Source organism: Ceratotherium simum, chromosome 24 (genome assembly GCF_057802395.1).
Source record: "Ceratotherium simum simum isolate JZ-2026a chromosome 24, ASM5780239v1, whole genome shotgun sequence".
Classification (NCBI taxonomy): Eukaryota; Metazoa; Chordata; class Mammalia; order Perissodactyla; family Rhinocerotidae; genus Ceratotherium; species Ceratotherium simum.
The window spans coordinates 30,499,890-30,517,635 of record NC_141923.1 but is presented as its reverse complement, the minus strand read 5'-3'; the positions used below and the strand labels follow the sequence as shown (position 1 = coordinate 30,517,635).

The 17,746-nt window shown below is 47.4% G+C and overlaps 1 protein-coding gene across 4 annotated transcripts in view; it reads right to left on the bottom strand.

The window, feature by feature from the left end:
- The window catches only part of DPF3 (double PHD fingers 3), a 241,609-nt gene extending 226,380 nt beyond the window's left edge, over positions 1–15,229 (bottom strand). The window contains exon 1 of one of the 4 annotated variants that reach the window (XR_015556157.1): positions 15,168–15,227. Coding sequence is in view for 2 of the 4 variants with exons in the window: in XM_087448284.1 (XP_087304410.1) it covers positions 15,168–15,199 (32 nt within the window). In the remaining 2 variants the exon portion in view is untranslated. Of the gene's footprint in view, positions 1–15,167 lie in introns of all 4 variants that reach the window. The other 3 variants (XR_015556158.1, XM_087448284.1, XM_014784367.2) reach the window with 3 other exon arrangements.
- Positions 15,230–17,746: the final 2,517 nt, after the last annotated feature.

Sequence of the window (17,746 nt, the reverse complement as noted above, 5' to 3'; positions counted from 1 at the left end):
CTGTCAAACTGGGCCTCCACTCAGACCAACCTGGCCCCAGGCCATTTCCCATTTTTACCTTCTTTTCATGGATCCACCCCCCACACCCCCACCCCCTCGCCCATTCCCATCCAGCCAAACGGATCCATTTGCTGTCCTCCACACACTCCTTCTTCCCTGCCCCTTCAGAGCTTTTTGATCAAGGTGGATGTACCAGGGAAGGAGAAAAATATCAACAGGGCACGGAGGAAGGCATGAGAGGTCAGAAGGAAACCGAGGCTGGAGGTGCAAACCTTGATATTAAGCATTAAGTGGATTATTCCTCTATCCAGGGCCCCGAGAACACTGGGGAGGCTTAGGTCTGAGTCAAGAAATGAAAGCAGCAGCAGAAAGCAAATGAAAAATAAAAGGGTAGCAAGTGGGCTTTTCCTTCCTGGGGATTCGGAAAGCTACAGCAGAGCCTGGAGGAGACGTGCCAGGAAGTGGGACTGCCCAAGGCTGCCGGCTCTGGGTCCTGGAGAAAGGAGGGGACCTTTCAGAGCTCTCACAGCGTCCAGACCAGGTCATTTGGGCAGCAAAGGAGAGAGGAACTCAGGGCCACACTGGGCAATAATAAAGATTGTTCCATGGATCAGAGCTTCTTTTGTCTGTATTTCTCAGGAACCTGAACACATTCCAGGCAGGTAATGGGTGAGAACAGATGATGACCATCAGAGGGACCTATATTATTGGGTCTTCTCAATTTGGCAGATCATCAAATAATAAAACAAGAATCCTACTGCTGCTCCAAGACTAGCAAGAGCTAGCTGGGTCTCAGAAAGGTTCCTACGCTCAGACTCACGAACCAGTCAGGCTCCATCGCTCCCCCTTGTCGACTGGGATCTCCAGCCCCTGAGACAGCAAACAATGCCCCCTGGTGTGCTTTAGACCAGGGAACTATGGGAAATTTCCGAATTTCACAGAACTCTATAGATCGGTGTTCATCTCAGCTATCCTGCGCATAACTGACCTAAAATTGAATGATCCAAACCTGTTTCCCATCCCCCAGAGATGTGTGTAATTAGATAAAATGAGGACAGAATATGTATAAGTATCTGTTATACTGGGATGGCTGCCCAGAAAGGAAATGAGCACCGGGAACCGGACAGCCCTGCGTGCACCCTCTGCACTGAAGGGCTACATGTGGGGACTGGGGGAGAGTTACCTTAGAGAGTAAGTGCTGGTGCAGTATGACCGTTCTGAGTTGACAAACATTTCTGTACAATTCTGCTCCCACAGCCTATATTTCATGCAGTGTCAGCATTTGCTCTGGCTTTTGCATTGTAGGATGTCTAGTGGACCAGAATCTGGATTAAAACTTGACTAGGTAGCCCATCTCCACCTCGGGTCTTCACCTTCCTCCTGACACAGAACCAGGCCCCACCAGGGTGGTACCTTCTTCCAAATAGCCCCAACACTGAATGATTTGGAGGGTGGAAAAGTGATTAGAGGATATACAAAAGTTACAATAATAGATACTTTTATCTCTCTCAATATGAGAAGTAAAGGCCCTCGCATTTTTGTTTCATTGTCAAGTGAATTTATCTGCATTGAACGCGGTTGGGACACTGAGTCAAGGAACAGTTGTATCTCTCTAGACATTGGTACTATGAAAGTTTACAAAAGGCATTCTCTCAAAGGATATGTATCTGAAAACACCAACTGGGCTACTGTTACCTCCAGAGCTCAGGAGGACGGGCAGGAGACTCTCACCATTATGGTACTGAGATTGGATTGGGTTAATCCATTGTAGCACTCTCCCCTTCCAGCCTCCTCCATCTTAAAACTCCGCCAAAATCCTCAGGGATAAATAAGGCTAAAGTAAATCCCACACACATCTGGGCACGTAGTAGGCACTCAATAAAAATGTGGTTGATTTCTCAGTGGCTCTTCACAAGCTCCAGGTTTACCTAGTCCCAGGAAGAGAGCAAAGCAACAAGACCTGTCTTTACTTCCCAAGACCAAAGGAGGGAAAGCCGAGTTCTTTAGATCTACAAGGATGAAGCAATAAAGAAACAAGGGGCTAGAATGATGATGCTGACATTCATCACAGCTGCACATGCCACATGCAAGCAAGGCCGAGCTTGTGCCTGTTTTCTGACTCCTGAAATTGAAGAATTCAGGGAAGGAATTCCACTGCCTTTTCCAAACTCCTGCAGTCAAGGAGAGAATAAAACCCATCAACTCTAAAGAGCTAGAGGTAAACTAGGAGGGAAGAGCAGTGTGTCTGCTTGCTGGCTTCATTTGCTCAGTTACCCCACACATATTTATTAAACGCCTGCTATGCTAGATCCTAGGGATAGAAAAGCACAGAAAGCCACCGTCCCAGTCTTCCATGGCCTTATGTTCTAACTGACCAGAGTTAAGTGTTTCAGTGGCCAAAAGAGAAGAGTATGCTTGGGACCAAGGGTAGATGTGGGCAATTCTACCCAAGGGTCAGCAAGGTCTTCAGTGGGGAAGAGGGGACTTTCAGGTGTCTGGAAGACAAGCAGGTAGATATACACCAAGCACATCTGGGGCAGGGTGGGGCTAGAGGGGCCGCAAGCCATTTAGTGAGACTACAAGGCGGGTGTAAGGGGTGCCGTCTCTCTGAGCAGGGATACTGAAGCATCCTTTCAGGATAACAAGTTTACCCACATTTCTCATTTTGAAGTTCTTAACCTGGAGCCCATGGACCTCTAGGGCATCCACTGATGGGCTCCTCAAGGTCTGTGAACCCCATAAAACCATATGTAGATGTTCACACCTATATGCATTTTTCATGGGGAGATGATCCCCAACTTTCATAGGATTCTCAAAATGGCCTGTGATTGTCAAGGCAAGGTGAAGAAGAAACACTTAGTAAGACACAGAGTGGCCTGAACACCAGACTGGGGTGTAGAAGCAAGGTTTTCCATCTCTGTACCCCACATATAGCTTAGCACCTGAAATATTATAGGTTTTCAGAACTAGCACAGTTAAAGGGATGATTGCAAGGAAATGGGAAGAAATTACCATTTTCATCACCAAAACAAACATTTGTGTGCACTGACTGTGTGCCAGGCACGGGTCTAGACTTGAAAAGACAATACTTCTTTCTATAAAGGTGCATGGAAGAACGTCTTCTCAACCTTCTGTTCCCTGAACCAGGATTGCAAAGCCAAGTCCCTAAATGCGGATACAAGTCACCCAGGGCAATTCACTGCTATCCCCAGATCAGACTCAAACTTTAGTGGGCAGTTGCCTAGCAACAAGTAACCCTGAAGACACATCACCAAACAGAGATGCCAAAGGGCATTTTGCCGACAAGCTGGTTCTGAAAACCAGCCCCCATGTAAGCCTTCTGCCAGGCCTCTCTAGGGCTGTTGGGCGAAGGAGCAGACTTTGTAGCCCAAAGGAGGCAGGAAGAGGGAGCTGGGAAGGTGTGCAGATGGGACGGGTTTCCCACAGTGGGGAGTAGGCACAGGAACAGGGCACTGAGGGTTGAGGGAGAAGGCAGCCTCGGGTAGAGAAGGCAATTGGTGCCCCCCCCGCACATCCTCTTTCACACCATTAACAGGTATATCTTTCCTCATAGGTTTCTACTCCACAGACCTAATTATCAAAACCACTAACACGTTGTGGTATATCAATGCCTGAGCCCTACTAATTACTCTCATGGCCACATCCCTAACAGCCACCTATAGTACCCAAATTATTTTCTTTGCACTGCAATTACTCTTCCAAGCAGTTGCTGAGCAGATCCCAGCCATATGTAAAGACGCATATAGCGGCACAAAGACTTGACTGCACCTACGTCCAGCCCTGCCCCAAAGTCACCGTGCAGCTATTCCACTGAACTATGTCTAGGTGGGGTGCGCACGATGACAGACCCCAAATACAACTAATGGGGGAACCCAGGAAGCAGTCTTTCTCCAATTCTCCCAGGCAACTCACTCCGTTCCAGAAACAGAAAACACAAAAGAGGCAAAGAGCCCTTACTTTCTAAAATTCAGATTTTTTTCCCAACGGAAAGCTCAGAAACTCCAGCTAAGAACCAGGTGAGACTGGGATTCCTAAGACAAACCATCGCACAGGCCAACAGCAGGCACCTCTCCCTGTGCAGACAGAAGAAAGCTTGGGCCTCCTTTGGAACCCATCACCCCTTCTCCAGAAAAGTCTTGGGGGCCAGGGGAAAAGGGCAAATAAATAGATCAGTCTAGAAGCGATTCAGGAACAACAAATGTGGAAGTTAAACAACAACAAATAAGGGGGATATAAATCCAGATAAAATATTAAAATCATTAAAGGGCTGCTGCTCCCTAAAGATTGGGAAAAATGAACAGAGTTAATTAAAAGCAATCTCCATGCACTGCTGAGCCAGCCGGCCCTGATAAATCAACAGCTGGGGCTGTGTGGAGGGCAATCCAGGGGCTTCGGTAGAGGGGGGTGGGGTGGAGGGCGGCTGGGGAGGGGGGCGCAACAGAGATGGCAATGATGTCAAACTGAACGCCATGACTTAAGTTTTGTGTTTTATCAAATATTTGATGACCACTGAATGAAGTTGTTCTTCCAACAGGAAGAAAATAATCAGTGAACAAAGAGGGAGGAAAGTCAGGATGAAGAGGTATTGTTTCCCTCATTCAAAACATCCTTGGGACTGTGATGTCAGCATCTCTGATCTTGCCCCAAATGCAGAGATTTTTGGTTTTTTCTCTCTACCTGATCCTCACAGGTAGATGTGTCTTCTCTCCAAATCCCTGGGTTATGTTTGCTTTGGAGGCTGGGGGAGGTGATGCAAAGTCAGGGAAAGGAACAGAGAGGAAGAGGAGAGACAAGACCTTCAAAATTCTCACTGTTGATCCAAGCCAGACTTTTAGCACAAAACTAAAAGGTCAGCAGAAATGGTGGGAACTTTTTTTTTCTTGCTTGCTTTTTTTTTTTTCCCCCCCTTGTCTTTCTCTACTTCCTCCCTTCCCCCTTTATTCTGCAGTCAGATAAAGTTTTTGTTTTTTATTTTAAACAAAAAACAGCTCAGAATGTTTGGGCCCAATCTAAGTAAAAAAACCTAGGGATTTTAGAAGTGTTACAAGAACGGCCCTTCTCTATTCTAAGGGAACCCTCTGGTTCTTCCTTGATGGAAATATAATCAAGAGAAATGATTGGGGGAAAGTGTTTTTTTCTCCTCCATAGAATTGGGATGGGAAGGGGAGTGTGTGCATGGGGAAACATAAGGAATTATGCATTTGGATATGCATTTTAATTAGGTGGACAGAAGCAGCCGCCTGTTAATTTTTCTTGCTTGTTTCCACTTAGCATTCATCACAGGCAGAACCACCATAGAGCGCTCCCACGATAATAGATGGTTCTGCATTGGCTAAGTCCTCGGGGAAAATAATTAGCAGGAGAGAATATATTCTCTCCACTCCCACTACCCCATCCACCATGCCCTCCCCCCAGCCCCAGCCCACATTGCCTCCCCTGCCCTGAGCCCCCCCAACCACACTGGTTTCCCTAGGAGAAGCCTAGGGGAGAGTCAGCATCCTGGTTTACAAGCACTTACTTTGCCCTGCAAAGAACAAGGGTCTGGAAAGAGAAACAGAGAAACTGGAGGCCTTCCTTGTAGTGGAAGCTCCTAGACGCAGGGAGGGAGGCTACTATGCTGCTTAGTTCTGAGGGACAGGCTGGCCATCAGTGTTGGCCAGGGCAAGATGAAGAAAGCTCCGAAGAGGGTGAGACAGTTCTCACTGAGCTCCACTGGCAGCAAACAAAGACACAAACAGAGTCCTTAGTTGAGGATAATAGGAGTCGGGATGATGTTTTCACTTAATTTGCTTTTATAAAGTAAAGGAATGGGGCCGGCCCCGTGGCTTGGCGGTTAAGTGCGCACGCTCCGAGGCCAGTGGCCCGGGTTCGGATCCCGGGCGCGCACCGATGCACCGCTTGTCCGGCCATCCTGAGGCCGCGTCCCACACACAGCAACTAGAAGGATGTGCAGCTATGACATACAACTATCTACTGGGGCTTTGGAGGGAAAAAATAAACAAATAAAATCTTTAAAGTAAAGGAGTGTTGTAGATTTGCAGCAAGCTTGAATCTGAAGCATTCCCAAGGCTGGTGACCAAGACGCAGCTCTGTAATTCTGAGATTTGACCCCCACCACGATGCTCTCCATAGTCTACTTTTGTATAAAGAATCCATTCTTGGGGCCGGCCAGGTGGTGTAGTGGTTAAGTTCACATGCTCTGCTTCAGCGGCCCAGGGTGCACAGGTTCACTTCCTGGGCACGGACCTACACCACTCATCAAGCCACGCTGTGGTGGCATCCCACATACAAAATAGAGGAAGGTTGGCACAGATGTTAGCTCAAGGACAATCTTCCTCACCAAAAAATAAAGTATACTGTTAAAAAAAAAAAAAGAATCAATTCTTGCTGCTGATTTCCTCTGTCAACAGCATCCCCTTCTTGTTCACTAGCAGATCTAAGCTCCAGCCCCACTTTCACTTCTCTCTCTCTGGAGTCTTCTTGATAGAAGGAGGAGCCAGAGACTGGGTCATGACTGAAGCCCAAGTTCCAGGAAAGTGCTCCCCTCTGCCCAGCGGCCTCTGCCTCCTCTTATTTTGAGGGTGGACTCAGTTCAGGGCTAACAATGGGAAATGAAATGAGGGTGTCCCCTGAGCTCATATTCTCACCTATTTCAAACCCAGACAATGAGAAAATCCCACGGAGATCCCGGGACTATTTACACACAGCTGGATGAGTGGGCTTTGCATTTCCTAGGAAATAATGCCAGAATCATTTCATTTATTTTAGTTTTAATATAGTAAAGTTTAACGTATGAGGTATTGTTGCCTCTCTGCGAAGGCCTCAGTCAGCTACAGGAAACTTCGAAGCTCTCCTAGTAACACCTCACATTTGTACTTGACACCTTCTCAAATGTTTTCACATCCATTATATCATTTGGGCCCCTTGGGGGGTAAGCAGGGCTGGGTGCAGGGAAGGGAGGAGAAAGGAGTCACAAGCTCTTCTGTCCATACACAAAGATAGGCCAGATCTACTAACCTTGACTTTCAAGCTATCCTGTCATCCCAGCTGCTCCCTCGACCCCCATTGCCTCCACTCTGCCTAGGAAATCTTCACTCTGAGACTCACCAGGTAACTACCACTCCTGCACTCCTGGAACCTCCCCAAACCCAGACCCTGACCCCACATGAGTCCTTGTCCTCAAAGGGGGGCAGGGGGAGAACACAGGGAAGGAAATCCTTGTGGCTGGGAATGAGATAAGTGAGTCTCTGGGTTCCTGGGCATTTACCCCCCACGGAGGGGGGTGTGGATAAAGAGGTTGAATTCCATGATACTATCAGTATTTTTCTTTAAATTTATAAGGTGGGGGTTGCCTGTACTAGCTAGAACTGTAGTCCCTAAATTTTAAAGTCTGAGAATGAAGGGGACCTAGGCAGATACCCAAAAAAATTGAAAGCAGGGACTCAAACAGCTACTTATGCCACGTTCATAGCAGCATTATTCACAACAGCCAAAAGGGAGAAGCAACCCAAGTGTCCATCCTTGGATGAACGGATAAACAAAATGTGGTGTATACATATAACGGAATATTATTCAGCCATAAAAAGGAAGGAAATTCTGACACATGCTGTAACATAGATGAATCTTGAGGACATTATGCTAAATGAAATAAGCCAGTCACAAAAGGACAAATATTATAGGATTCCACTTATAGAAGGGGCTTAGAATAGGCAAATTCTTACAGTCAGAAAGTAGAATGCTGGGTACCAGGGACTGGGGTGAGGGGATGGGGAGTTATTTAATGGATACAGAGTTTCTGTTTGGGACAACAAAAAAAATTCTGGAGATAGAGTATCGATGGTTGTACAACATTATGAATGTACTTAATGCCACTGAATTGTACACTTAAAAATGATTAAAATGGTACATTTACATGTTATAAAGGTTAAATGTACATGTTATGTATATTTTACCACAATTAGAAAAAAAATTAAGGAACTGCCTCTGTCTGCTGGAGTTCAGAGTGTCCTTTTGTTTGTTTTGCCTAAATCGCACAATTTAGCCTTCTGTGAATTCTCTGATGAGTTTTGCACTCCCCTCTTCCTCCTTTAGGCTTGTAGAAAATTGCAAAGGGAGCCTTCAACCACAGGAAAGCCTGATAATAACACCCCCAGGGGAATTTGGGATGTTCTGCAGGCATGTCACTGAAGAAGAGGCAGTGAATTCCAATTTAGAGACTGCTAATACCCACCAGGGTATAGCCAGCCACTGTGTACGTCTGCTGGACACCTCCATTTCCTCAGCAGTAATGCGGGGTACACTAGAGGGAGCTCAGTGAGACATCAGCATAGGTCCATCTACTTTAGTTCACTGAACAGCCAGGCATCTGCAGCTGCCCAAACAGAAGCGAGATAAGCACTTTATTTCCATGTTCATTGGGATGGGTGCCATGGTGGAGGAGAGGGCAGGTCCCGGGAGACTGTGGATAAATGAAATCCAGAGAAAAGTTGTTTGCTTGGTTCTACTTCTCCCTCCACACATTTAAAGAAAAGAGGAAGAAAAAGACAGATGTTCTCAGCAATTTCAGTCTTTTCCACATCCAAAAACTTTATCTGAGTGCTTATAAACAGCAAAATAGGCCAATTAGGCTTCCCACTTCTCTTTCCTCTCTCCATCCTCTGGTTGGAGAGCTAACGAGAAGCAAAGTGTTCAAAAGGGAGAATCAGAAGAAAAGCCCACATTGTAAATGGTCCACCACCTGGTGGTCCTCATCCTTAGGCCCTGAGAAGGGAGAGGAAGTTCCATCCCAGTTAGAACCCCAAGCAGTAGCACAACGTGGCAAGACTGAACAGCCTCCTAGTCTTAATGACTCTCCTTTAGAGCCACACTTTGAAAACAAGGAAGAATTCAAATTCTGGCCCCTAACTGTCCTCCTTGTCCTAATTAACCATAGCAAGAGCCACAAAGTTTTGACTTGAAAGGAATTTTGGTAATCTAGGTGCATCAGCCTCATCTTAAAGACAAGGAGTATGAGGCTCAGGGAAGTTCTGTGTCCAAGATCACACAGCGAGGTGGTGGTAGGGCTGGGAACAGGGCTCGAGGCTCTGGGCTCCTCTCCCCGAGCTGCTTCTCCTCCATTCCTCTGAGGTCCTCATAACTACAAAGGAAATGGACTGGTGAGAAATGAACGTGGAAGCTGGCGGGTTTGAGACAGGGCCACACTGATGGCAGGTGGAAGTTTGGGGGCTGGAAAACCTTTTCTGGTGGAGCTTCCAACTGTAGGTCATACAACAGCAGATTTTTGAAGTGAATACCAACAACAAAAAAATCTTATTTCACAGCAACCTGAGATGACCACAGTCTCTGGATTCGGAGAGGGAGGAGAGGGTTCAAAAGGGGAATTAGACATGTGCCATTATTGTTCCCCAGGCTCAGAATCAAGGCCTGGGTGGTGGAGGACTCAACGTGGGCCATTTGAACCCCATTATTAGGAGCTCTGAGCTTAATCCCTTCACCCCTCCCTGCTTCCAAACTTAGCCCCTAAATCTTAGCCTCCTCAAGGCTTCTCTCGCCAAATAACCCCCCACTACTAGTATTCACAAGCATACAACCTAGAAATTCTCAACCAACTCTGCTCCTCTTTTCTCACCACTCCCCACCCCCCAACACCTCCTAACCACTGCTTTTAAAAGTCTGATGCAAATCACAGGCTTCAAAAACCTTCCTTGGTGACAGTTTTATGATGCTGGCTCCATTCATCCATATGGTTTGACAGACTGTGAAACACTAGTAACCGGACCAATAAGAAAAACAAATTACAAAAACAACACAACACCTCATCTCTCCCCGGTCATTCACACAACGAAAGAAAACTCTGGGACTTGCAATAGATCATAATATCAGTCTCCCTCGCTGTTAAACAATCATCTTTTCTGAGTTCCAGACCACACAGTGGTTTTACCCGCTCACCTACCCCTCCCCGACCCCACCACCCCAGGCCACTCTTTATCTTTCCTTGTTAAATACCTACATATTTAAAGGCTATTTAAAGCTCAAGTCATGCTTACATAGGCTCCTGCTAGAAAACCGTGGCCGGGCAAAAACTCTTCAGTGGTTGTGGCATGTCGTTGGCCTGGGGCTTGCCACATTTGGCTACATTTCTGTCTTATAGTGACTTTCGGAACACTCAAAAACCACAAAAGTTACTTTGCAGAGATTGGGAGAATAAACAGGCCTGGATTCTGGTGACTTTTTATGACCCAGCGCCCACCACCACTACAATCACCATGGCCACACTTCAAAAACTGAAGCCTCAGTTTCCATTCTTTTTCTGGTGCACGCTCAAAACAAAGCATGCTGACCGTAGCGTTTTATTTTGTGCATTGATCTGAGCAGATGGCTCTGAAACAGCTTTAGACGTTATGGTCTTTCTCAGATGGATCCAGATTCCTGCTACCTGCATGATTCTAAAAAGACAGAGGAAGAAGTGAAGTCTCCAATTAAACTGCCTGTGAATCCAGCCCACCTTACTGATCTGAGCAGCTCCCATTCCACTGGCGATCTCTGGAAGTCTCCCAGGTGGTCTGAAGGCTGGACTATTTTCAGAGGCTTACCCTGTGCCAATGACTCCACTTGGGTTCTGGCAAAAATTAATATCCTTTATGGGTATCTCGTCAAAACCAGACATTCTTCCCGCTGAAAAATAATGTGTGCTAACGAAGTTTGGAGAATTTAGGGCTTTTTTTTTCAGTGGCAACCAGAAGCAGATGGAGAAGGTGGTTCTTAGGCATCTGTTGGCTTAAGATGTCTGAGGGTCCTTTTCCATAAGGGGCTAAAATAACGTCCATAAAAGGCAGCAAGTTCACAAAGTCTCAACCCCAGTGTTCCCCTCTTAGTACCTACCCACACTCCCCCACCCCAACAGAAAGAGCTAGGAGATTAGAACCAGGAATGTGTCCACCCACCCCCTCCCTCTCGGATATCTAAACTGAGTGCCACAGCAAGAGTGAGGTCTGGCGTCTAAGTGGCCACAATTGCACAACTTTCACAGACACAAATCCACTTTAGATTAGAATACACTGTATCCAGATCAGAGAATGTATCAAGAGATGCAGACTTGAGGTCCATCTACACATACAACCTGCTGTTTGACCTTGGCTAAGTAAGTATATGTACTTCTCCCAGAGTTGTGTCCTTAATAAGAAAACAGAGAGATAAACACATATCTCCAAGCAACGGAAACTCCTTACCAAAGAAAGTTTCAATACAATTATATATATGTATGTTCACCTTTATAAGCATGACAAAATAGTTTACTGGTCTCATTCTTTATAGTTACTTGAGGTAAAACCCTGTTGGTTGATACGGAATAATTAAATAATAACAACAGTAATTCTTTTCTAAGCAGGCAGTTATAATAATAGATACATATGTACATAATCAAGTCTGGCAGAAGGTGGCAGACATTCCCAGTTAAGTGCATACAAACCACGATTTTGATAACTTAATAAAAGAGTAAGTTGTTTAAAGTGTTGATAGCAGATTTGGGAGAGGGTGGATTACCTGAACTAGAATATCAAATAAGATTAGAATTTATATTAAAAGCATTGTTTTCTAGGTATGCAGAAATCAACCAGAATACAAAATGTTATGTGACTGACTTACACACAGACCTTTATCAATCTATATTTATGTTACCTACTTGTGTTTACTTCACCACATGGCCCTTATCTTGTTTGTACATGTGAGAATTGAGGGTGACTCACACACCTAGGCTCAGACAATGTAGCTGCTAAATTAAATAATGTGTAATACCCATTTACACATCGTACATGTCCATCAATGCTTTTAAATTCTATTTCTCCAGATGTGACTGCTTGGTTGTGGGGCCACCTGCCGTGTCCCCTTTGTGATCTGATCAGTCCAGGCGGCTCCTGTTTCTGCCTCTAACACCCTGTTGGGCAGTAATAAGATGGTTAAAGGCGACAACAGAGAGAGAAGCCAAGCTGTCAGCTTCAGAGAGGAAGGGGGTGAAGGGTACAAGGAGGAGGAACTAGAAAGCGAGTTGAGGGGAGATCAAAGACAGGCAGGAAGAAAGCCAAACTGCTGAGAGAGATGTGGCTCCAGGAGCCTTGAGCCCTAAGGAACACCCCAAAGCAATGAGATTCAAATTTCACCATCCAGTTACCCATGCTATTGAATTATTGAATGTCCCATGCAGAAAAAGCTAATATAATGAAAAATGGTCCCTACTCAGGGTAGGCAGAGCCCTACAGAGCTGTTGCATGAAAACCGAAGTTGTTCCTTCCCAGCACATCACCTATCACCACTTTACCCCCCAATCCTAGAGGAAACCTTTGTGCGACCAGCTTCTGTAGGGGGCATCAGTGGTGTTGGGTTTTTTGGTGTTTTTTTTTTTTGTCTTTTTAGGGGAGAGAGAGAAAGACTCAGAACGCACACAGAGAAAATGCTAATGTCGTTCAGTTCCGTTTCATTGTCAGGAGGGACGCAGGAGGATAAAAACATAGCTCTCCAAACCGTTCTCTCTGCTCCCCTCCTCCCAACACCACCATCCATCCCTTCCGCTTGATGTGTCTTTGCGCTTTGTTCTAATTTATCGCATGCATAATTTATTCACGTGTGTATTGTTTCCTGATCAGCAACTTTTAAAAACAAATTAAATATATAAGATGTTTTATTAAACAAGTTGTTTTTAAAAATAAAGGCAGATGGTGTAGGTCTCCCAATAACAACGTGTGTGCTCCTTAGTTAGGAGTTTTAAAAAACGTCCAAGGTGCAGGAGGCTCGCTGGTTGGGGGGGAGGGGGGTATTGTTTACACCCCCTCACCCCCAGGGAAAGGGGTTGAGATGCAAAAAGAAGCTGCTAATTATAAACGACCACTCAACTCCCACCTAGAAAAAGCAGGCAGGGGTGTTGTGTATATACTAGCGTGTGTGGCGACACAGAACTACAAATACATCACATTGCAATTGTTTCTAATTATACAAAGTACAAGTATAATAATTCAGAACTAATTTCACTAACCAACACGCTTCTCCCTCCCTTCCCCCACCTCTAACCCCACCCCCACCCCCACAGACACCCTCCCCAAACACGCACCTTCCCGATGTCCAAAAAAAAAAAAAAAAACTGGAGCGAGCAGGGAAACCCTGGAGCGTGGAGATATTGCGCCCGCACGCGCGTGAGCGGGCTCCAGGGTAACAAGGTGCCGCTTTCCCGGCAGGAAACAAACCTGGCTCATATGTGAAATAGATTTCTCTAACTTGAATTTACCAGGTGGCATTAGCCCGGCGATGTGATTTCGGCTGGATATGGGGAAACTGCAAATCAGCTTTGGGTTCGGTAAAAACTCACAGCATCAGCGATGTGGCGGCGCGAGCGACAGGGAGCTAGGATGCGGCGAAGTTACGCCCATTTATTCTGCCATAAAACGTTTTCTTTCTTGGGGGAAACGCTGTGGCGTTCAAGTGCAGTGTATCTGAGCTTCAGAGCGAGAACTGAAGCCGGGAGCTGCTCTCTGATCCGCCTCAGCTTCCAACGTCCTCTTAAGGGCAGCTTTAATATATATATCTAAAACTCCGAGACTTGGGACATTCCTCGCCTTCTCCCCTATTATTGATGGAGATAAGCTGGTGCAAACACGTCCGATTCTCCCCGCGCGTTCCTTCGCGTTAGGTACCCCCCTGCTGCCCCCCGGTGGGAACCTGGTTTTCAACTCCAGGAGGAGCGGGGGATGCGGACGCAGATGAGCTGAGCTGCGAGAAACCTGGGTTGGCATCTGCCATGCACCCGCGAGAATCCAGCACGAAACACCCCCCATCCGCGCCTCCGCCTCCCCTCGCCCGCGGCTTCCAGCCCAGCTGGAAAGTCTTGACCCCCGGGGCGCGGACCCCCACCCACGTCGCGCCGCGATCCGGAGGGAGCTCCCCTCTGCCAACATCTCTGCCAACAGCGCCCCTATTTGAGCGACGCTCGTTTTCCGAAGCCACCCCCGGCTCCGCGACCGCCAGCGGACTTGGCGGCTTAACAGTTCCACCGACTGGAAGGAAGGAAGGAAGGAAGGAAGGAAGGAAGGAAGGAAGGAAGGAAGGAAGGAAGGAAGGAAGGAAGGAAGCCAGGACGAAAAGGAGGAGGAAGGCAGGCAGGCAGGAACTGGCTGTCGGACCCGCGGACTGGCCCCCGCGTGTCCTCACCCAGCCCGCCCCTCCGTCCCGGATCTGGGCGTCCGCTCAAAGTCTCCCGGCAGCGGCCAGAGGCACCTGCCCCTCGCTCTGGCCCGGAGCAGACGCCGCGGGCCCGGGCGGGGAGCCCCGCGCTGCCTCCCCGCCCGCCTCGGCTTTTCACCCAGAGGAGGCGAGAACACCATTCATAAGACCTGCAGCTTCCCTGCCTCCAAATCAACCCCAAGTTAACCCGAGTGTTAATTGACTACAGCCAGTTCGCCCACAAACACACAGACACCCCGGCGACCGCCCGGAGCGCCGTCACGCTCCGGGGGCTGCCCCGGCAGGAAAGCCCCGGGCAACCACCTGGGCCCCGGGGCTCCTGGGACCCGCCGCTCCCCAGGCGGTCCTTGCAACTCCGGAAGGTTTGCACAAACTCCCCATGAGCGATCGGAAGGCACAGAGCGCCCTGCAAACTCCGGAGCTGCCGCGGTCCACTCGCCCCGGCGGACCAAGCAGCGGGGCGGGGGCCGCGGGGGCCGGAGGCGCGGGGCTCGGCCGGCTGCACCCGGGCGGCCCCTGCCCGGCGCTCGCCCCCCGCGCGGCCGCCCCCCGCGCCGCGCTCGCAGCCCGGCCAGGCCAGGCACTCGGGGACCGCGCCGTCCCCAAACTGCCCACCACCCCCCTAGCCGGAGAGCGCTCGAGCGCCTGGCTCCCCTGCCGATAACCCCTCTCGCCGTCCGCCAAGTAAGCGGAACGCAAATGTAACAATTTTCTTCTTGTTAATTGCATCTCCTGACATTTCTGCGCGTTGGGGGAAAAAAAAAAGATGAAGAAGTGAGAGCTGAAAGAAAAGAGAGGAGCCCCGCCGCGGCTGCAGGCTCCTGCAAGCGCAGCGTATTGGCAGCGCTCGGCACGCAGAAGGCGCCTTTTTTTTCATATCGAAACCACGCGGAATATGTACATTTTTTAGTCTTACTTACGCTTTCAGGGGGTTGTGAATGACAGTCGCCATTTTGCTACAATGTAACAGAATATTGTCTGTCTCAGAGTTCTAAAGGTTCGCTCAGGGGAAGCGGAGAGCCAATCAGAGCACGGGATACCGGCCCGCCGGCCAATCAGCGAGGCTGGTCGCCAGGTGGGCGGGGCCTGCACGGTGGTAGTTATTAGGGGAGCTGTCAAAGCCCAGAGGTCACTCCCTTTTGTAGAGCCCGAGAGCGAGCAGGTCTTAAAGGGGCAGTACCGTGCGAGCGGTTCCTTTTCGGATTGGGGAAAGTGGAGACGCACGGGAGAGTTATTCTAGTTTGGTTTGAGTCCCTACTTTCTGAATAACTGCAGGGAGTTTGCGCTCCTGAACAGAAATATTTAAGTATTGCCAACAAACCACTGAACCCCATTCATTAGCTTTCGGTTTTGCTATTACATTTTTAATTCCCCAAAGGGCAAATCCCCTTATTCCCATGCAAAAGTTGGAAGACTGCCTTTTCGTCTAACAAATTACTACACGTGTCCTGCCGTTTGCTAATGCTCCGGGTCCTGCGGCTTTTTAATATTCTCATTCCCAACGTGTTTTCTTTATCTCGGCCACCTACCTCTCTCGGTTTCTTGGAACTGCCGCCGCTGTTCCTGGCGACTCCAGGACAGCAACTCCCCTCCCCCAGGAATGTCTCAATGTCAGGCTCGCTCCCTCTTGCAGCCTGGGCTTTTCGTTACGTAATGCGCGGTGGTCACTCTGCGCGGGTCCCCACTACCAACTCTTCTGTTGTACAGACGCACGAGAAACTTCTGAAATGATCAGATTCCGGCCGGCTAGGGAGCCAAAGCGGGACCTGGCGCTCTGACCTTTAGGCTTAGGGGTAGGTGGGGTTTAAGCAAACTTTTGGAACCGCTTTCTGCTGCTATGAAAGCAAGTAACTGCACAGAAGTTGTAGAACCTGGACTGGGTGTTGCCAGAGTCTCTTTCGGAGAGTAGCACACGCGATTCTGGCGTCACCTCTCACTACTTAGATAGAAGATGCAAAGAATTTGCTACTGAACAATCCAGTGTGCCCCGAGGCGTTCAGTCTGTGTCTGCTTCAAGTCGGTGTGAACTCCCTACTGGCGAACCCCGGGCAAAATTGGGAAACCTCTGCAAAGCCAGGCTTCCACTGGGCAGCCGGGCAGTGCCGGGCGGATGAAATCTCGCTAAATCATGAATAGCGGCCTCGTTAGCACACAGAAATCTGGCGACCATCCCAAAGTTGTTTAATCAGGTCAAATAGCTGAGATAGCGGGGGAAGGGTGAAAAGGCGGAGAGGAGATGCCAAATTGCCAGTTCTTCCAAGCTGTGCCCTCTCACTTCCTTCCTCAGCGCTCCTCTCAAGGCAATGAATAAAATAAAAAATAAAAGTTCCTGAACTTTCAGAGTTCAACTCCATACACTATTAGAGTTACCAATAAACAGAACAGGGCTGAATCAGTATGTCTGTAACAGACTTGAAGTTTTTAACCCCTTCTTTCTGCCTAATTAACAGCAGAGGCAAGTTCTGTAGATTGCTTTGTAACTTCTTTGCACAGCATCTTGAGGTTTGAAAAAAGTTATCCCCTTTTCTGAAATCAAAGTTTGAAAAATCTCTTCCTTATTGATTTGTCATTGGTTCAAAAGCTAGCACCTTGCCTGGGATGGGCCTTGACAACATTAAAAAGCAAGCACTATATTCTGACACAAGAAGTATGGTTCGAAGTATCAGTCAGAACTCACGACAACATCTTTGAGATATCAAAAGCATAGCAATTCAGACTGGAAAATAACAGCATAGTTTAATATATGCAGCTTGATAAAGGAAGCAGGAAATGTAAAGCCTGTCCTGAACAAGGCTTACATTTAATAGGAGAGGGAAAACAAATTTATATTACATATTAAAGAAAAACATATATACTCTAAGCATGTATAATCATTTATTGTATTAAGGCCCAGAGGCAGAAACCAGCATAATTCCTAACTACCTGGCACACTTGAAAAGGGCAGACCAGATAAGTCTTCACTCGGAGAAATTTTAATCCAGAACTTAAACATTTAAGTTATATTTTATAATGACTGAATTGAAAAAATAATGAATTAAAGATAGAATTATTTTTAAGTAGGATAGCCTTGCTTTTTATAACCTAGCGGAATGTCATTTTAACTCTGTGAACATAGGTATGACTTTTAAATAGACAGAATTGTTGTGAATTCACCTTTTATCACTTCTAAGACATGTAACAGTTATTTTTTTAACTTTAGTTTTTATATCATAGATAAAGGTTTTTTCTACAGTTAAGGCAGGTTCTATCTGTCAATTTGCAGATGGCCTGACTCTTCTGTAAAAAAGCCAAATTTTTCGAATAGGTCCTAAAATGTACGCACCCCACCCCACCCCACAAAAAGGCACATGTGTTTTTGCCAGAATGCTCAAAAGCAATGGGGCCTAGAGTAGATGTGTTTAAAGGAGACAGGAACTTTGAACAGTTTTGGAAAACGTTAAATTAAACATTAATTTTGCAAGGAAGCGCTCTCTGTGGTTAGAAGTGTGGGCTCTGGCAT